The 19,499-nt window shown below is 41.2% G+C and overlaps 1 protein-coding gene across 5 annotated transcripts in view; it reads left to right on the top strand.

Annotated features, from left to right (window-relative positions):
* The window catches only part of wwox (WW domain containing oxidoreductase), a 209,704-nt gene that overhangs the window by 86,424 nt on the left and 103,781 nt on the right, over nucleotides 1-19,499 (top strand). For 4 of the 5 annotated variants that reach the window (XM_058076314.1, XM_058076317.1, XM_058076313.1 and 1 more), the window contains exon 8: nucleotides 1,623-1,887. In XM_058076314.1, the coding sequence (XP_057932297.1) occupies nucleotides 1,623-1,887 (265 nt within the window). Of the gene's footprint in view, nucleotides 1-1,622; nucleotides 1,888-18,097; nucleotides 19,347-19,499 lie in introns of those variants that run through there. The other variant, XM_058076315.1, reaches the window with a different exon arrangement.

Here is a 19,499-nt window from a genome sequence, read left to right as displayed (position 1 = left end):
GTCCACCTCATTCCCGACCGATATTACACCCACTGATGTCACACCTTCCCCCCTTCTTTGTTTGTGTTATTTTCAGTGTCCGCCGATTTTCCCGTTGATTCACTTAGCCTCCCTTCACATGCAATGTGTGACCCCTGACCTGCCAGCATATTGTATTCCCTTAAGCCCCTTGTCTGCTGCTAAAGCACTGACCTATAAGGGAACAAGCGTTGGAGAGATGAACTCACGGGTAATGGCTGGACACTTTATCAGTTTGCCACACAGGAGCTTACTGGGGAATTGGACCCGGTACAGGTTGACTTTGTCCCCCCAACTGCACATCAGATCTGCTCATACAAGGGGAGATGATATCCTTCATGAAATAACCTCTGACAGATGCAGCCTCAGCTATGGCTCCATGCTTTTATGAACGGAAGACAGTGGAACCCCCAGAGTCAAATACTTCAGAGTTTGTACAATTAGGAATTAGAACATTTTCAATGAGTGTAGTCCTCAAAGCAGTTGTTCTGCAGTCCACATGTTTAGAAAGCTAACTTGAAGGACTGTTTTGCTTCTGTTGACTTTTTTGTTTTTGTTTTAGCATACACCTTATAATACGGTGCACCTTATGTATGGGTTAAGTGGTGCGCCTTATCATGCCGACAATACAGTAATTGGATTTCCATGATTTCTTATTGACGATTTCTGTCGATGGTGTATAACGCGCAGGCCACACAGCTAGGATACCCGGGTTCGATTCCAACCCTCAGGCATTTCTGTGTGAAGTTTTCATGTTCTCCCCGTGCATGCGTGGGTTTTCTCCGGGTACTCCGGTTTCCTCCCACATTCCAAAAACATGCTAGGTTAATTGGCGACTCCAAATTGTCCATAGGTATGAATGTGAGTGTGAATGGTTGTTTGTCTATATGTGCCCTGCGATTGGCTGGCAACCAGTCCAGGGTGTACTCCATGTCTTGCCCAAAGACAGCTGGGATAGGCTCCAGCACCCCACGCGACCCTTGTGAGGATAAGCGGTAGAAAATGAATGAATTAATGATTTCTTATGGGAAAATTTGATTTGGTTAAAGTCCGTTTCGGTTAGAGTCGGACCTTCTAAAACGAATTAATTAAAGGTTGCACTGCACAAGTAAAAATGTTAGCTACTCAAGTCAGTTGATTTATCAAACTCAGCCTGCTCCAGTCGTTATGAAGTTGCTGCACATGAAATGAAACGCCTGCAGATGTTGTAATTTAGCCAAGCAAGGATGTTGCGGAAGGCGACAGTAAACAAGAGGCAACCAGCTTGTAAAAAATGGCAAGGAAGCAGCTGACATTTTGATTGGTTGTTTTCTAATGACTTGATGAATATAGTATGTGTAGGATGTGTTCCATGTTTCCAACATACACATGGGTGGGTAGTTTTTTTTAATTTCCATGTGACTACGCGACAACACACAACATGGCGAGTAGTGTTACGTTTAAAGGGCCCTGACAAACATCTGGATTTTAACAGCTCTTTCACAGGGCAATTAAAGAACATCATGTTTTTGATTTGTGTGTAGCCTGTACCACAAATCTGCCCACACATAATCAGAGATAGTTCCCTCTTATCCTAACTATACCCACTCTGATTTATCTTCCAGGTTCACAGACTTGTTAGACTCGTGTGGTAAGGTAGACCTGGCTGTGTTGTCACCAGCTCGCAAGGACTACTGGTCCATGCTGGCCTACAATCGAGCCAAACTCTGCAACATTCTCTTCAGCAACGAACTTCACCGGCGCCTCTCTCCTCACGGGGTTACATCAAACGCAGTGCATCCTGGGAATATGGTGTACACATCCATACACAGGAGCTGGTGGCTGATGACCTTCCTCTTCACCCTGGTTAGACCTTTCACCAAGTCATGGGTAAGTACAAATGTCTATGTTTTACTTTTATGACTTAATTGTCAAGTTCAATGTGGTTTGTTTTGCCATGCTACACACTGGAAGGGTAAAAACTTGATTTGACTAAGTGGACTTAGTGTCGATAAGGACAATTTCTCTTAAGTAACCCATAATTTAATTGGCAAAGTTTGTGTTCATCCACATAGAAATCAAATATTATATTGAATTTCTGGAAAATGCAACTAATAAGTAGAACATAGATGGACGGAGGCCTCTGGGATTTTCCTGTTCTTTGTCAAATACACTAAAAATAAATAAACAAAGACTTAATTGTTGTGTTTGCATCTTTCACACAAGTGTGTTTTGTAAATCAACACAAAAACAGCATTGGTTTTGGAGTCAATGGCAATGAAGGTTTATATTGAACTTGGAAGGTCCCGAGAACAAAGAGTTTGATTTCCTCCTATACCTTGTCACCTTACCTAAATTACGGTAAATGCAACTTAAAGTTCTGTACATATTATTTTTTTCATGCTACATTTTTTGACTGATGCAACTTATTCTCTGGAGCGACTTGTCTGGAAAATGGGGGACTTTTGAATTTCGAACTTCAACATAAAATTAACAAAACAATAAACTAAAAAAACCACCAAAATATGTACAAAAATAACACATTTCAAAGCATATCCAGACAAATAGCACATGTTGATTGACCAATTAGTATACTAGATTGTGTCTCCGATATCGCCACCCTACCACCAATACCATTTTGAGAGGTGAAGGTAAGTTACTTCAGTACACCCTTTGACAGTGGAAACACCTGAAATATAAGATACTGAACTAAGCCAAATTCTACTCCTCATGGAACACACATATAGATTTGTGGATTTATAGATTTGTACATTTGGCTATAGATTGCAGTCACTGCTTGAGAGCAACTGCTACAGCATTACAGACCCATTCCAGTGTGCCAAGTCCCTGTGTTGTATTTGTTTTTGTCTCATTGTGACTCACTTACTGTTAATACCAGAGTCAGCTTTTTATTTGTCTTGTTTGCGGGATGGAATAGAGGAAAACGAAAGAATAGAAATAGAAAAAAAGAAAGAAGGTCTTTTTTTCTCATGAAGATATTTTGTATTTTGTTTCCCTCCTCCTGCCTTGTCACTGTTTATACAACTCTGATCGACTCTGCCCCCTCACAGTGGGGGTTAGGGTTCAGGATGCTGTGTACTGCAGCTATTAGGTTACAGTAAATTCACAGCACAAACATGTACTCTGTCATGGGTACTAACACAATGAGCTCGATGTTATACAGTATATACTCTGACCGCACCAGGAGACAATCTTACCAAAGATTTTCAGATGTGTTATCTTTGTAATATCAACTATGTTTGCGAGACTACAGTAAACACATTATAGTTATCAATAGCCACGTTTACATGGACCCAAATATTCAAATTCCATTCGGGTTATTTGCTCAAACGGAAAGAATCTAACCTTTGTATACACCTCATTCCGAAAGAAAAGTGCCAATTCAAATGAATATATAATCGGATTCACAGGGGTGGAATATTCCTTTCCCTAATCCGATTGAGGTATCTTGTACCCGCTCAATCGGAAAATTGTCAGGGTGCGTTCTTTCAGCGCATGCTCAGCTGTGACGTAACACGCAGACGTCTCTCAGGTTTTGAAAATGGCGGCGAGCAGTCGTCACTGGACTACAGCGGAAAGTTCGTTTTTGATACAAACTTTAAAACAGGGGTGCTCATTAAGTCGATCGCGAGCTACCGGTCGATCGCGGAGGTGGTACTGGTCGATCGCTGGTCGATCGCTGGTCGATCGCGGCGTGACATTAAAAAAATATCATCCCAGCATCAATGCCGTCACTTGATTGATATACAGGGCAGCCATTCAGATGACAACTGAATGTTGCCGTTCGGGCGACCAATCAAATCAAACAACGTCTCTCAGTGCAGCAGAACTTACGATGTCAGCCTATCATCCATCCCCGTTACTTGATTGACATACAGGACAACCAATCAGATGACAACTGAATTTTGACCTTTAGGTCACCGCTCATGCGTAAACAACAAGTGCTAAGCTAGTCGGCGAATTGCGAGATTTTAAAGCCCTCGCTAAAGTTTATGGTCACTAAAATGAGTGAAGGAGCTGGACCAAGTAAAAAGGCAAAAACTGGACCAAGTAAAAAGGCAAAAAACATATCACTTCCATACGGATATGGAATATTATACGGATATTATGATACGGATATTATCCATGACTGATAAACATTTGGAAGTGTGCTTGAGGCTGGCTATCAGCAGCTACTGTCCGGACTATGCATCCCTGGCTGGTTCAATTCAGTGCAAGTCATCAAAGTAAACTCAGGTAATTACAAAAATTTTAATAGTTAATTATGTGTGTTTTGCAATATTGGCTCATTTGGTTATGTAAGGTACATCAACATACGTTGTACGTACAAATAATCCTCAATACATTTGAAAATAAATAGATGTTTTGCATTTTTGTAGTGGGTCGATCATTTTGACTCGGTCATTTTAAAAGTAGCTCGCATGCTGAAAAAGTGTGAGCACCCCTGCTTTAAAAGAACCGGACGTTCAAGTTGCTGCTTTAAAAACAACGTAGCAACTGTCCCAACAAACAATCACACTCTCGTCCGCCATCTTCGATGAATCACGTGATGTTGTTTACGTTTTACGGCGCATGCCCCATTGACTATTCTGTTTGATTATACGTAGCGGTGCATGTAGACTGGAGATTGGAATATTCCTTTCCATGTATACACTGTTTTCTGGTACGTCATTCGGAAAGATTCCATTCGGAAAGAGGAAAATCTCCTATCTCCGATTGGCTATTGAGAGGAAACTGTAAGGATGGGGCAGCTAAGAGTTTGATTATAGGAACTTTGTTTTGGGTTAGACTGGAGGGGTTTGAACAGAAGATCCACACAGATACTGTTTCATTCTAGTCTGTTATAATGTTGTAAGTGTGTAAGCTGTATAGTTGCTTTTTTTTTTAACTTGATTGTATACTTGTGCAATAGGCACAATCATCATTAGACACGCTGACCTGGCTCGATTGCTGTCATGTGTTTAAGTTATGTTGAAAACCAAATGCTATGATAATCAGGCTGCACAAAACCAGAGGTTGCATTGTACTTGTGTAAGATAACCATAAGTCTTTGACCATTTGTATGTATAAAAGTGGTAATATAATATCTGTATTACATGTATGTATTGTATGCTAGCATGTCTGCCCCCAAAATCCTGTAGGTTTGTGTTGACAATTTTTCAAATTTAAGTGCAGCCTAAAGTGGATGTCAATGCTGCGTACTTTTTTTTTTTTTTTGAGGCAAGCACGTACATGCAATTATCGGAGTGGATCCAGAAAGGGGCGATGACTCTTCTACACATGCTTAATTAAATGTAGTGTAGATGTTAGTAAATATTAAAGGGCAAAGGTAGGGTTGCTAATTAAAATTTGGCAGCGCTGACACAGCCATTAGCTAAAACTTGTTTCTGATAAAGACCACACACACACACACACACACACAGACAAACGCACGCACACAGACGCCCCGGCACACCCTTAAGCCGTGCGTTTGCTTTTATTTAAATCTGGCCATGATAAGACCCCTGGAAGTGTATCCTCTTTAAGACCCCACTCCTCACTCCTTCTGCCCCCCCCTCCACATTAAGGGCTTAATAAAACAGTGATATTATTTCTAGTTATTGGTTGCGGGGCTATGAAGATGCTATCGCTTTAATTGCTTGCGTACACTTTCGGGATCCGCGGAGATTGTTCGGGGATGCAAACATAAGCAGAATGTTGAGTCCAAAAAAAAAACAATCACAGAGCCCCCCTGTGTGTGTGATTGCGCAAATAACCTGCCTCTCATTTAAACCACAGCTTTGATTTATGGGAACACAGGCGGAGTGATATACACTTGCACACATAAACCAGCACCGACAGAAACATTCATTCATTCATTTTCTACCGCTTATCCTCACGAGGATCACAGGGCTGCTGGAGCCTATCCCAGCTATCTTCAGGCGATAGGCGGGGTACACCCTGGACTGGTGGCCAGCCAATCACAGGGCACATATAGACAAACAACCATTCACACTCACATTCATTCCTATGGACAATTTGGAGTCGCCAATTAACCTAGCATGTTTTTGGAATGTGGGAGGAAACCGGAGTACCCGGAGAAAACCCACGCATGCACGGGGAGAACATGCAAACTCCACACAGAGATGGCTGAGGGTGGAATTGAACTCAGGTCTCCTAGCTGTGAGGTCTGCGCAAGCCAGCACCAATGAAACACCAATGATGAACACAATTTATGCTAGATTTGGACCCAGGTGGGGGGCTGAATGACATAATTTCCACAGGCTGGATCCTTAATAAGTGAAAAAGCTGTGGTTGAGCACAAACAAGGCACAAACAACTGAGTCCATGTTGCTTTTATTTTAAACAAATGTGTGAACTTTGATTGACCTGTAAAATATTTATTTGACGAAAATAGCCTAAATGACAGGTTTACAGCTCAAACAACTATTTTACTAGAGTTTTCAAGAGGTTAGATTGGTTAGATACCTTACTTAGTAATAGTGATCCATATTTATTTTTTTAATTGCCCTGAAGGCCAAAAACATACAGGGATTGCCTCAACTTTTTGTATTATAAAGAAACTTGTCTATTAGCACAGAGAGCACAGCCCACTCTGCCACTGATGCACAAAGCTGATTCTATTTTGCTGAGTTGAGAAAGGCATCTATAAAGCGCCGTGACATTTTAATCAGCCAAACTATCTCGTGCTAACATCATGTTCCCCTCCCCGTGCCTTCATCTACTTATCAGAGATGGCGCGGCCGGGGCCCTGTAAACCCCTGTTTCTTTAATTCAGCGTGTTTAGAGTGGGAGTTTTCCCTGTATCCTTGGCTGTGATTATCAGTATTAAATGATCTGGCCTGCAGTGCTTTGCATGGGCTTTGTGTGTGTGAGAGATGAAGGATGGAAGAATGAGAGGAAACAGCTGTTATCTGTGGTCTGCGATTTAGTTGCTGTGATTAATGCTCAAATTTTGATTGGCAGATGTAGATTTACAGTATTTGATCTGTGATAGTGAAAGTGTGTGTGTGTGATCTTTATTGATTTTTTTTCTGGAGTGAAATCTATTGAGAATTTAATAGGCTATCTGATGAAAACATCAGCATTATTTATTTTTGGTGACGCACCCGAAACATCGGCCACAGTGCCGCCCCTGCACAACCTGAAGCTCCATTGTTCCACTGAAGGAAAAAGCACCTTGTCCCATGCCTTGATGGACAGCCAATCAGACCATCTGTCTCAGAACCGGTGACATTGTTTTGGTTTTGTTTTCTTCTTTTTGCACTTGGAAGCTATACTTAGAACCTTAGTCATTTTCTATGCCGCATAGGGCCGCTGGAGTATGCTGGAGCCTATCCCAGCTGAATTTGGGGGAGAGGCGGGGAACCTTGACTGGTCATCACCAGGCACATATAAACAAACGACCATTCACACTCACATTCATACCTATGGACAATTTGGAGTCGCCAATTAACCCAACACCCAAAGCCTAACAGCCTAATCCAGGGGTCTCAAACTCAATTTACCTGGGGGCCACTGGAGCTAGGGTCTGGGCAAGACTGGGTCGCATCAGGTTGTCCAAAAATTTTTTATTAAAAACAGAAAAATATACAAACTTTTTCAGTGCTTTGGTTCCGATTTTCTACAATAAAAGCTCTGATAAAACATTCCACTGTTCTCAAATATCTTAATTTTTATTTTTCTTCACAAAATAAGATGAAAAACAAATAAACAAATCAAGAATAAAGAAAATCAATCAATCAGTAATAAATAAATACAATAATAATAATAATAAAACGGCAAATAATAAAAACTTAAGAAACCACATATAGTTGGTGGGTAGACAAATTATTTTTTTCAGATTAAAATTAACTAAGCATTATTAGAGCCCTGTAGACATGACAAAACACGACTATAGTCACATTTATACTCTTTTTATTTACAACATATTGCGCAACTGCATGGTCTTGAGGCACATGCTAACTCGCAATCCTAGAGCCCTAGCGACCTAAACGGTAGCCTTCAAGTTGTTTCCTTTAAATTTAAATAGCCAAAAACTTACCATTTCCACACGGATAGGGAGGGTAACTATTAACAGTTATTTAACCTTTAACATGAACATTAATCAAACGTAATAATTTTTTCTGGGTACATGATACCATACTGCATCCATATCAAACTTGCGCGGGCCGCACTAACATTAAACTTTCCTATCAAGGCGGGGGCCTCAAACTAGTGTCCTGCGGGCCACATTTTGCCAGCGGGCCGCGTGTTTGAGACCCCAGGCCGAATCCATTTATTTGGAATGTGGGAGGAAACTGGAGTACCTGGCGAAAACCCACAAACGCACAGGGAGAACATGAAAACTCCACACAGACACGCTCCTCAAGAGTAGGTTCCTGCAATTTTTGACTGATCTTAAAGTTATGATGAGGAGTGTATTTCTTATTTGTATGTAATCTCTCAAAATTCAGATATTTGTCTATAATGTAGTTTTAATCCGACAAGACTGATTTTCTCTCATAAGAAATCTTTTATATGCTGTATTATATCACACAGTTTAAATAAATAAATGCATCCAAAATATAATAAATATTAAGATTATATAACTTGATTAAATAAGTATATTTGATTACATTACTAAACCCGTTTTTAAATTGTTTATGTATTTAATATAACATTATTCAGTGTATTGGACACGATAATTACAATAAATAAATAATACATGAAAGTATAGTTTTTAAAGCAACTTTTAGGGAGATGATTTATTGGTCAGTCCTTTAATGATGTCGGGCTGCGGGTGGCATTTTTAAAGTTAGGAGTTAGGTGAAAACAGACAAGGCAGACAAGGTGCACATTTTAAAATCTGATTATAAATTGTCTCTGCTTTTATTAATGGGACTGTGTAACCTTTCTGAAGTCGCCGTCTCTCAGCCATGCTGTAACACTGACCCTGTGACATTTTGTTGACTGACTGATTGCCCCCTGAAGATCAGTGTACCCTCAGGCTCTTAGCAGCTGGGTCCAGCATATACTCATCAGCTCTATAGCCTTAACTATAAGGCAGAGAAAGCGCTGACGTTAATGGAGATCAGCAGGCAATGAGGTCTGGTGCTGGTAATAGAGGATGGAGGTGTTGTTGTGGTCCAATCGGACACTTCTATATAACCCCAGCAGGGCCAGTTCATCAGCGCTCTCGCCTAGTCCCTTGCTTCTTCGCGTTTTAGCATGATTATTTTACCCAGGATCCTGCCTCGGGCACCAGGCCACCTTTTTACATATGCACAAGCTGAACTTTTGACCAGGCAGCAGTCACTTGCTGCATGAGAGAGATGGTTGTTCAGTCAGGAGTAATGGAGGCACTCCTCTGCTCAGCCTTTTGCAGCTCTCACCTACTACCTGCAGACGGGGCCTAAGCGTCACAAGCAGATTGTTCTTTACCTTCCTTTTGCAAAGTAACACCGTGCTGGTGTATGTGCTTGTGGTGTTCAACCATGTGGAAAGACTGGAGGAGCAGAGGTCTCGTTCTCCACCCCCCTCCTCTGTGGGGTTAGATGAGCTGCCAGGCCCTTGTAATAGAGTCCTCTTGGATGATTAGGAGCTACACAGGAGGGGGTTAGCTCCATCCTCAACTGAAAGCAGACAGAACATTAGACATTATGTCAAAGTGGTTCACACACTACAATTGAGCCTTTGTGACGATTTTACTTTTAGATGATTTTGTGAATGGGATATTACTGCCAGACATTCCCTGCTATGCTGCTTCTCCCTGTACGGGAAGGGGAAAAATTGTGTGGGGACGGATAAAAGCATACAATCCCATTTGGCTTTATTGACATGTGTGCTCCTGCCCAATCCTGTTACAGGGATTATTGTCCAAGGAGATACCATTTCATTAAAGAAAAACACACTGAAACACACACGTACTGTAGAGCCACAGTGGGTGAACAGAGATGGCCCGAGGCCTGGTTGTGTGCTCCATTGCACAGGGAAATGGTGTAAATGGTTTATGTGGATGAGTTGATGTGATGGAGAGCGTGTCTGGATCAATAAAGAACCAATCAAACGCTGACAGTCTGCTACTGTACTGTATGCAGTCAGTCATTCACCCCCTCTTGCATGGTTACACAACATGAGTGTGAAGGAGATGTGAACAATGTCCCACTTGAATGGGAGCGGTGTCATTTGTACACCTTTTAAAAAGGCGAAAATGTGTATATTGGTCAAGGAGAATTTCTTAGAGTTTCAAACTAATAGAATTAATCTGTTCCAGGGTCAAACTGCCGCCATCATAAAACTTTGATGAACTTCACAGGCAATATTTTAATTGACATTTTAACGTTATATAACCGAACACTACTCCTAACTGCAGTTTGACTCAGGACAATGGAAAATTGAATAGTCCATGTTTGTCCCTTTTACACAGAAGAGCAACCTGTAAAAAAAATGGAGGTACATTCATGATCCTGGCATTAATCTGTCAAAAATCAAAATGAAAATCAAAAACCTTAATAACCGTATGGGCTGTGTTTTAAGCCAACTTTTAACATTTGTAACAGTTATGCTTAAAATGTATCTTTTTCCAAAAAACTGTTTTCCCTCCTTTTTTTTTAAATATTTTGCTGAAACGTACTTATGTTTTACTGCTGATTACTAAAGAACAGAAAAAGGTACAAACAAACTTTTTTTCGGACTCCAAATTGTCCATAGGTATGAATGTGAGTGTGAATGGTTGTTTGTCTGTATGTGCCCTGTGATTGGCTGGTGACAGCTGGGATAGGCTCCAGCATGCCCGCGACCCTGGTGAGCATAAGCGGTATAGAAAATGGATGGATGGAAGACGAGAGCATAATATTTCTTTTGATAGGTTCCATGTTTATATAGCCCTAGAACACAATATTCTATGTGCTTTGAAAGATCAGTCAAAATCCTGACTGATACTGAGTTAATACATTAGTTAATACAGTACATTAAAACAGTTAAACACTCTTTAAAGCAGGGCTCCTAAACTCAATTTACCAGAGGGGGCCGCTGGAGGTAGAGTCTGGGTGAGACTGGTCTGCATCAAGTATTTCACAAAAAATGGTAATGGTTTTATTTCATTTGAACATGCATGAGATTACAATTGAGTGCATCCCATAATAAGTTCACAGTTCCACATGTCCAAAAGAAGCAGGAAGAAGCAAAGCTTATTAAATCCTACCCCTCCATCTGGTACTTTTACAATCAGTAACTGTTACATTTGTTCACTTCCTGCTTTCCATAATATAGTTTAAGGTTGTTTTTTTTTTTTTTTTAATAATGCACCTCGTACCGAAGTATGAGGTGATATGAACATACAATGACATAATGGGTACTATAGTAACTGTCAATATAGTGATATATATAGCACATCATGACTGGTTCAAGACTCTTCATCCTTGTATTTAGCAAACATCAACTGCTTGTATTGTTTCTTGAATTCGCTCATCATTGTGCATTGTTTGAGGTCTTTACTCAAAAAATGGCTTTTAAGTATTCCAGAGAAAAGTACAACCTATTCAAACTTTATTAATAGCATTTCACAACATAAGAACATAGGCTTCTATTGCAGACTTCTTGCTACCAGAGACCTCTCTTATGTTATGTAAAAAGTTAATGTATTATAGTATTATCGTGCCCCCCTGTTCATTTCACTTTGCGACAAGCTCAAGTGTTCAGTGTAGGCCAGTGGTCTCCAAAGGTTTTTCTTGTGAGAGCTACATTTACAAATGGACAAGAGCTCATTACTCACAAGAGTGACCCTTGGTGTAGGCTATTGCTAGCCCAATTAAAGACCCTCTGCCATTAAACAACTTGGGACTCAAGTTAACACTGAACTTATTATTTTGTTAAACCTTGATGAAAAATTAAGATATTGCAAATGTGCCCTCACACATTATGCCAAAAGCCAAATAAAAAGCAAAACACAGAGTCACTTCAAATACAAAGTAGACATTTATACCTACTTTTATATCCTGATGAGATGCTTTTTTAAATGTGTTATCAATATCTCTGTTAAGGTCTCCTCCAACACATACAATCAGCCCCTCCAGACACCTCAGGGAGGCCATTATGACATCTCCCCCAGCTGAGGATGCCCCACTCTGGGTTGAGTTGATTTCAGGGCTGGGCTAAATTACCCAGGAGCCACAGGTCAGAGGCAGCTCTGCTCTCCTTGCCAAGGGACTCCATCTCTAATAGAAGGGATCAGAGGAGGCCAGAGGGAGACACAAACTGACCTGTTCTCCCCCACTCTTCTTTTGCTTCTTCATCGCCTCTCTATTCTTTTAGAGCTTTCTCGCCATCTCTCCGCTATGACCCTCAGAGAGGAGAAGGATTTAACCCCTCACCTCCACTCTTGGCATACCCTTCCACCCGCCTCCTTGCTTTGTTGTGACACCAAGCTGATGGACTATTTTTCAAATTGATTTAAAAAAATGTACATAAGCAGCCGATCCCCTAGCCCAGATTACCTATTGATTTTTAATATGAAAAGCTCATTATATAAGCAGGAACTGCAACACAAAAAGCTAGCCAACCTTTGCATAAATCCTTTAATTGAATTTCCAGAGCCCGTGGTTCTACATTTTTTAATTAAATCCATTTCTTTTTTTCATTTTTTTTAAAGGCTTGCTTGTGTAATTTGCATGCTGTGAAGTGGGTGCTGTCCCAGATAAAGTGCCATTGATCCTTATTAAGGCTCACCTCTGGGCTCGCTGAAAACCAACCGCAGAAATTAAATGTGCTCATGGTGCATACACTTATTGCCCGCATGACAGGATTAGAGGCAGAGAGAGCAAGAGAAGGGGGTAGATAGAGATGCAGAGAGAAGTAGCGATTGGCTGAGGAAATGAGGAGGGGGGGGGGGGGCTCATTATTAATAGTTGTTCATATTAGTGTGATATTTCACCTTTCCTCCGCTGGGATGGGACAGTGAAGGGCTCGTTTACAAATGGAGCCGCATGGAGGTATTATTTGGGAACCTCATCAAGCACGCTGCATGGCTGGCTCTCACAGACAGAGGGCAGCGTAGCAAGTTATTGCTTTGTCCAAATGTGTCCAAACTGGAAAAAAAATTGTTTCTAAAAACACTATAACTAATACAACGTAGATATAATAATAATAATACATTTTATTTGTATAACGCTTTTCAAAATACTCAAAGATACTTTACAGAAGAATGGAGTTGAATAAAAGCAAGTAAACAGAGTAGAAGACACACCAAAATACAACATTCATTGGTTAATACACAGTTAAAACATGAGTAAAAGCGGGGCGGGGCACAGCAGTCAGATATAAAAAGTTAGACATTAAAAACAGATTTAAAGAGGTGGGTTTTTAGTTGTAGATATGCTCATAAATTATATTTAAAACACCTTAACTTTGTTATAATGGTCTCAAAATATAATATAATATAAATATTCTGTCCTAATTGTAACAGAAACGTGCGTTGCAAAGCAAGTTGTTTCACTTGTGGCTGGTACAGTCAACTTGCATCAGTGCCAAGAGTGACTTACCAGATATGCCGCCACATAAGCCATCAACTGCTACTTCTCAATTACTTTCTTTTTTATTATAAAATGGTGAGTTTTAAACACAGGAAGTGATCAGTAACCGCATGTTGAATTGTGCAAATATTAACATGAAGTGCTTCCATGTAACAAAAACAAGCAAAAACCATTACCATGACCAAAATCTCACGTAACGGTTGAAGTGATATCTCTGAAAAGACCTCCTTCTCTGTGCCAAAGTGGAAGTGAAGCCAATGATCATATCTCATTAAGCTTCCCAAAAGGTTGCAGTGTGCAATCTGTTTGAGACGAGGGTGTTTAACAAGCTATTTAGAGATTAAATTATACTTCATTTTCTTGTCCTTACCCTACTTAGCATCAGGCAACATAACGTGTGTGTGTGTGTGTGAGTGGTGGTTTTCATGCTGCGTTGCGGTGAAGCAGGCCTCTCCTTCATCGTCTTCCTGTGTGGCTATATGCACACGCTGGAAGGAATCGATAGGGATTAACCTATGACCCCCACCACATACTTATAGGCCAGTCCTCGCCGCTCACACATCTCTCATCAGTTTCACTTAAACACTGCACCTCACTCAATAAGGCATGGGGCGCTGATTTTTTCCAAAGATGGAAGGGTCCTGCCGTCTTTGCACCTCGAGTAGACACTCACAGTAGAAAATAAAAAGTGTCTCTAATGCCGCTGCCTGTGTCATTGTTAACGTCTTTATTTATTCTTTTATTACTGAATAATCTTCAAACTGTAATTATTTTTTTCTGGTATACAAGGCCGTTACTATCAGTAACTGTTAGTAGTAGCTGATAAAAAAAAAGACTGAGAAAGGGTAGGATTAAGGAAATTATGGATGCCCCGACTCCATTTTGGACACGTGTAAACAGGATGTACTGCAATGTAACTTCAATCCATCCATTTTTTATACCGCTTATATTAATTAGGGTTGCGGGAGTATGCTGGAGCCTATCCCAGCTGTCTTTGGGCGAGAGGTGTGGTACACCCTGGTCTGGTTGCCAGGAGTGATAGAGCTGGCGGATACGTGACGCTGCACTGATGCCTCTAATGTGAATTGAGCTTTTTAAATCCACGCACGTAAAACGCTACGTGGACGTGACACATGCGATATGTGCTTGGTGTGAATTCGAGGGTACAGACTCTTCTTCATTGAGCACTATAGTCCGAAAAGCAACAAAATGGAGAACGTCCAAGCGTATTCAAGAGTCAAATTGCATGTTGAGTACTATAAATGTGTACATGTTGGCATGTTGGTCTGCACTAACACTGAAAGCCTCTCGCTAACACTTTACTGGTCCTGCCCACTATTTTAGAAGCACTGTGTTAAGATAACAATGTTGAACATTCATTATTCAAAAACTCTGCACCAAAAAGTGAATGATTTTTTGTGATAGCTTATATTTCTACAATAATACAAAAATGTGATTAGATACTATTATTCTGAGTATTATGATTGATGCCGCACATCGTCTCCGGTATACTTCTATGTTTCATTTTCTGAACTGATTGTTAGATGTCACTCTGTCTTTTGTGTACATTACTTTCAGAGTGTGTGTCTCTGTGTGTTTGTGTGTTGAGCGGTGCAGTGTCAGCAGTATGCGCTCCTGAGTATTGACCCAGGCCTGTCCTCTACTCTGACTGGCTCTTGTCCCTTACTTGTCATTTCTCTTCTCCCACATGCACGCACACACATTCTGATATTTGTCCACAAAATGTCCACAGGATAAAGGTGGAATGCCACAACAAAGATAGAAAGAGACACTTGTACTGCATGTGGCAGGACATAAGAATCTGTTGTTTGTTTTTGTCGGGGTGTAAGAGTGTATGTATTCCTAATGTAGTTTTTTGGTATGCCTCAGTACAGTATCAATTTCCCACAGGGTACACATTAACTGCAAGTTTAACAGCCTTTCAATATAGTGACAGTATATATTGTCTACTCGGTGAACCAATACTGTGCAGCCCAGCCTTTAGCTAGCGGGGGTCATGGATAGCAATAGTGCCAAGGAGAAGCCAGAACTTGAAAACCCTCTTCCTTTGTGATAGACTCCAGTGTGGAAACACTTGGCCCTCCTTTTTTTTTTTTGGTAAAAAAAACAACAACTTGGTCCTCCTGCTGAAATAAACAAGTGGATAAGACAAAAGCAATGTTAGGGTTACAACTACTTATATACTCATAGTTGCAGTTTTTGCAGTTTTTCATGATAAAAATCAAGACACCTGTCTAAACAAAAACTAAGAAGTTTTATGCATTTTCTTCTCTTATTGTATCAAAAATGAACCTAAACAAGACCTTAACACCAAAGTACCTACCGAACCGTGATCATGGTTACACGGCTACAACCCTAATTCCCAGTGTTTGCATCCCATAATACAGCCATCGCTTTCTTTTCATCCATATGTGTCTCATAGGAGTGGTGAAACAATGGCTGTTCATTGAAGTGTTAGAGGGGCCAAAAAAAAAGCCTTCTTTGATTTTCCTCATTTCATAATCCAATCAATCAGACTAAAACAGGCTGGTTCCTTTCCTGTCCTCCCTAACCGACCCAAAGCATACATATTTACACACACACACACACACACACACACACACACACACACACACACACATATGCAGAGCGCCACCGAAATGAATGTGGTGCAGGGGGGCTGCTCCAGAAGCGGGGACCCCTCCTGGGGGTTAGACCACTCTATGTGTTATTGATTGCATTGCTGTTGCATGTTGTGCTCAATCATGTGTTTCATGCGTCTTAACGTTGTCCTCTCTCCCACCTGGCCCATTAGATTAGGCTAATGCATTCCACCATTGATTAGTCATTACACTTAGACCAGATCAGGCAATCGCCTACCTGTTTTGACTCTACTTGACCTTTGAACCGGCCAGCCCTGGAGTCATCGCACATGTTTAACAAACAACGTGACATCGGGCTGTCGTTGGATTTAGGCTTGAGCGCTCCACCTGTGTGATATATTCACTAGTGTCCCCATTCTGATTATGATAGTCAACAGCATTCCCATGCATTTCCTTATCACATGCAACACGGAGCTATAGATTTGTGTTATGAAGCTCACAGCATTGACATTGATCCCAAAAGTCCATGTAACAAGCTTTTTGATTTGATTGCAAATGTGAGAAATGGGCAGGCTTCAGTCGTAGTTTTGATGTCGTAATGTTGATCGCCAATGTTCCTTGGTTTTTTTCTTATCAAACAGGTTTGTTTAGCCTGTTTTTTTAGTGTTTTTGTGCCTTTTTGTGCCAGGTAGTATCATTGTCCGGGGCTGTATGGGAGCTGCCGGTGCTGGGGAGTTGCGGTTTATTGAAGGGAAACATGAATTCCAGCTTGTACAGTTAAACTAAAGTCTAGCAGGATCCCCTTTCTTGGGAAACTGGGCTGCATGGCAGTTTTCCAACGTGACTGGAAAGTTTTTGTTTTGACAACATTGACAATTGACAACATTGAGTTGATTTCTCCTTGCACAGCGGACGAGTGGTTAGCACACAGTCCTCACAGCTAGGAGACCTAGAAGTTCAATTCCATTTCTGGAATTTCTGTGTGGAGTTTGCATGTTCTCCCTGTGCATGCGTGGGTTTTCCGATTTCATCCCACATTTCAAAAACATGCGAGGTTAATTGGTGACTCCAAATTATCCATAGGTATGAATGTGAGTGTGAAAGGTTGTTTGTCTATATGTGCCCTGTGATTGGCTGGCGACCAGTCCAGGGTGTACCCCGCCTCTCGCCCAAAGACAGCTGGGATAGGCTCCAGCACCCCCGCGACCCTCGTGAGGAAAAAGTGGTAGAAAATGAATGAATGAGTTGGTATCTCCTTGCACAGCGGATGAGTGTTAGCACACAGGCCTCACAGCTAGGAGACCCGAGTTCAATTCCACCCTCGGCCATTTCTGTGTGGAGTTTGCATGTTCTCCCTGTGCATGCGTGGGTTATTTTCCGGGTACTCCGGTTTCATCCCAAATTCCAAAAACATGCTAGGTTAATTGGTGACTCTATTGGTTAATTGCTTTGTCTATACTATGTGCCCTGTGATTGGCTGGTGACCAGTCCAAGGTGTACCCCGCTTCTCACCCAAAGACAGCTGGGATAGGCTCCAGTACTCTCGCGACCATCGTAAGGAAAAGCGGTAAAAAATCTATGAATGAATGTTGTTTTAAAAATTTTCCCTCCGTTTTTGTACATGGTCACGGGTTTCGTACAATTTTGCATCTAACAAACTGGTTCGTTTGTCCTGTACTGTATCATTCAGAGATGGTAAATAACTGCCAGTGCCAGTAATCTGATAAAGAATGTGATATGTAAATACTATTGAATTTGATCTTATTTGTCCTGTCCATCCAATAGGGAAAATAGTATTGTTGGTCTTACATGCTTAACAGATTTGCTCTACTAGGAAAATGTGTAAGGTACTCTTCTCCTGTTACATAGCTTGTATTTTAATTTATTGTATTTTTATTGTGATGCATGTTTGTAGCATTCTGACTGGAGTAGCCACTCCTGCATCTTAATATACTTCTTTTTCAGACACTCGTCTGCTGCTTTGGCCATATGTTTTGTGTGGAAGACCAAACCACAACCCATCTACAAAGTTTTGGCTGACGCCAGGAGAGGTTCTTGTACTATGTGGAGAGATCGTCTCTGTAACCTTAGCAGAGAACGAACCCTAAAGCAGAATATTTCCACCACCATGTTTGACAGAAGGGATGGTGTGTTGTTGAGTTCAAATGTATAATTTCTCTGCCATGAAAGACCACCGTTCGGGTTGATGCCAAAGAGCTCTATTTTTGTTCTGGCTGCACCGCTACATTACTAGATGTACTTTAAAGGATTTAAAGTACATCAAGTAAACGATGTCAGGGCAGTTCCTAAGATAATAAATTCTCCTATTCCCTCTTCCATAGTATTGAGTGTGTGTGTGTGTGTGTGTAAAGAATGGCTGTTATAGGCCCAGCTCCATTGACGTTTGTGATGCGCAGTGCGGAGCTGAGTGATCGGGCATAGATGTCCTTATTGGATATGAGCTGCCCGCTCCGTGGCTCTGCATTAAATGTGCACCAGATAGGATATTAATGATGGGATAATTTTATTGATGTTTGCAGTATTGAGCATATAAACAAAATGTTCTTTTGAAGCATTGTGCAAGTGTTACGCCCTGCAGGGGAGGGAGTAGGAGGAGCGCTCCCACTTGTGCTTAAGAAGGCATAAGTCCATGTTAAGTCCATAGCGTATTGGAAAAAGAGAGCGAGCAGATCAATGGCTGCTCAGTGCTCCACACGCATGTCGTGTTATTTTCTTTCCGATTCCTGTCCGCTCGTATCCATCCAGACACTGCTGTGATAGATCTGACATATTGCTGACATGATCATGAAGACAGAGTGGGATCAATCCAACTAGAGGCTCTTTGACTAGTATCGGTTAACTCAGCTGGAGTTGCTGGCTTGCAGTTGTGACAAAAAAAAAGATGTTCTTTTGTTGTTTTTATTTGTGTGTGCTGCTGTTGAGTCAGTGAATGCTGCTGCAAAGTGTTGGGAAATGAAACACAACACTTGCAGAAGTGCAGATGAAGTTTTGTCTCTGGTGGTAGAATGACGAATGATCAAACAACATGAAAGATGAGAGAGACTAGTTTGATGAAATGGATGTTGTTGGGGTGCATGCAGTGGGTGTGTGGTATACTATACGTTGGAACCTCAAAACATTTTGCCGAAACAGTACACTACTTTTGTTGCAGAAAATTTTGATGTTTGCATGATATAAGGCGGTCGAGTGGTTAGCGCGCAGACCTCACAGCTAGGAGACCAGGGTTCAATTACATCCTCGGCCATCTCTGTGTGGAGTTTGCATGTTCTCCCCGTGCATGCGTGGGTTTTCTCCGGGTACTCCGGTTTCCTCCCACATTCCAAAAACATGCTAGGTTAATTGGTGA

The sequence above is a fragment of the Doryrhamphus excisus genome, chromosome 6, assembly GCF_030265055.1.
Source record: "Doryrhamphus excisus isolate RoL2022-K1 chromosome 6, RoL_Dexc_1.0, whole genome shotgun sequence".
Lineage (NCBI taxonomy): Eukaryota > Metazoa > Chordata > Actinopteri > Syngnathiformes > Syngnathidae > Doryrhamphus > Doryrhamphus excisus.
The sequence above is the reverse complement of the archived record's forward strand: the minus strand, read 5'-3'. Positions and strand labels throughout refer to the sequence as shown.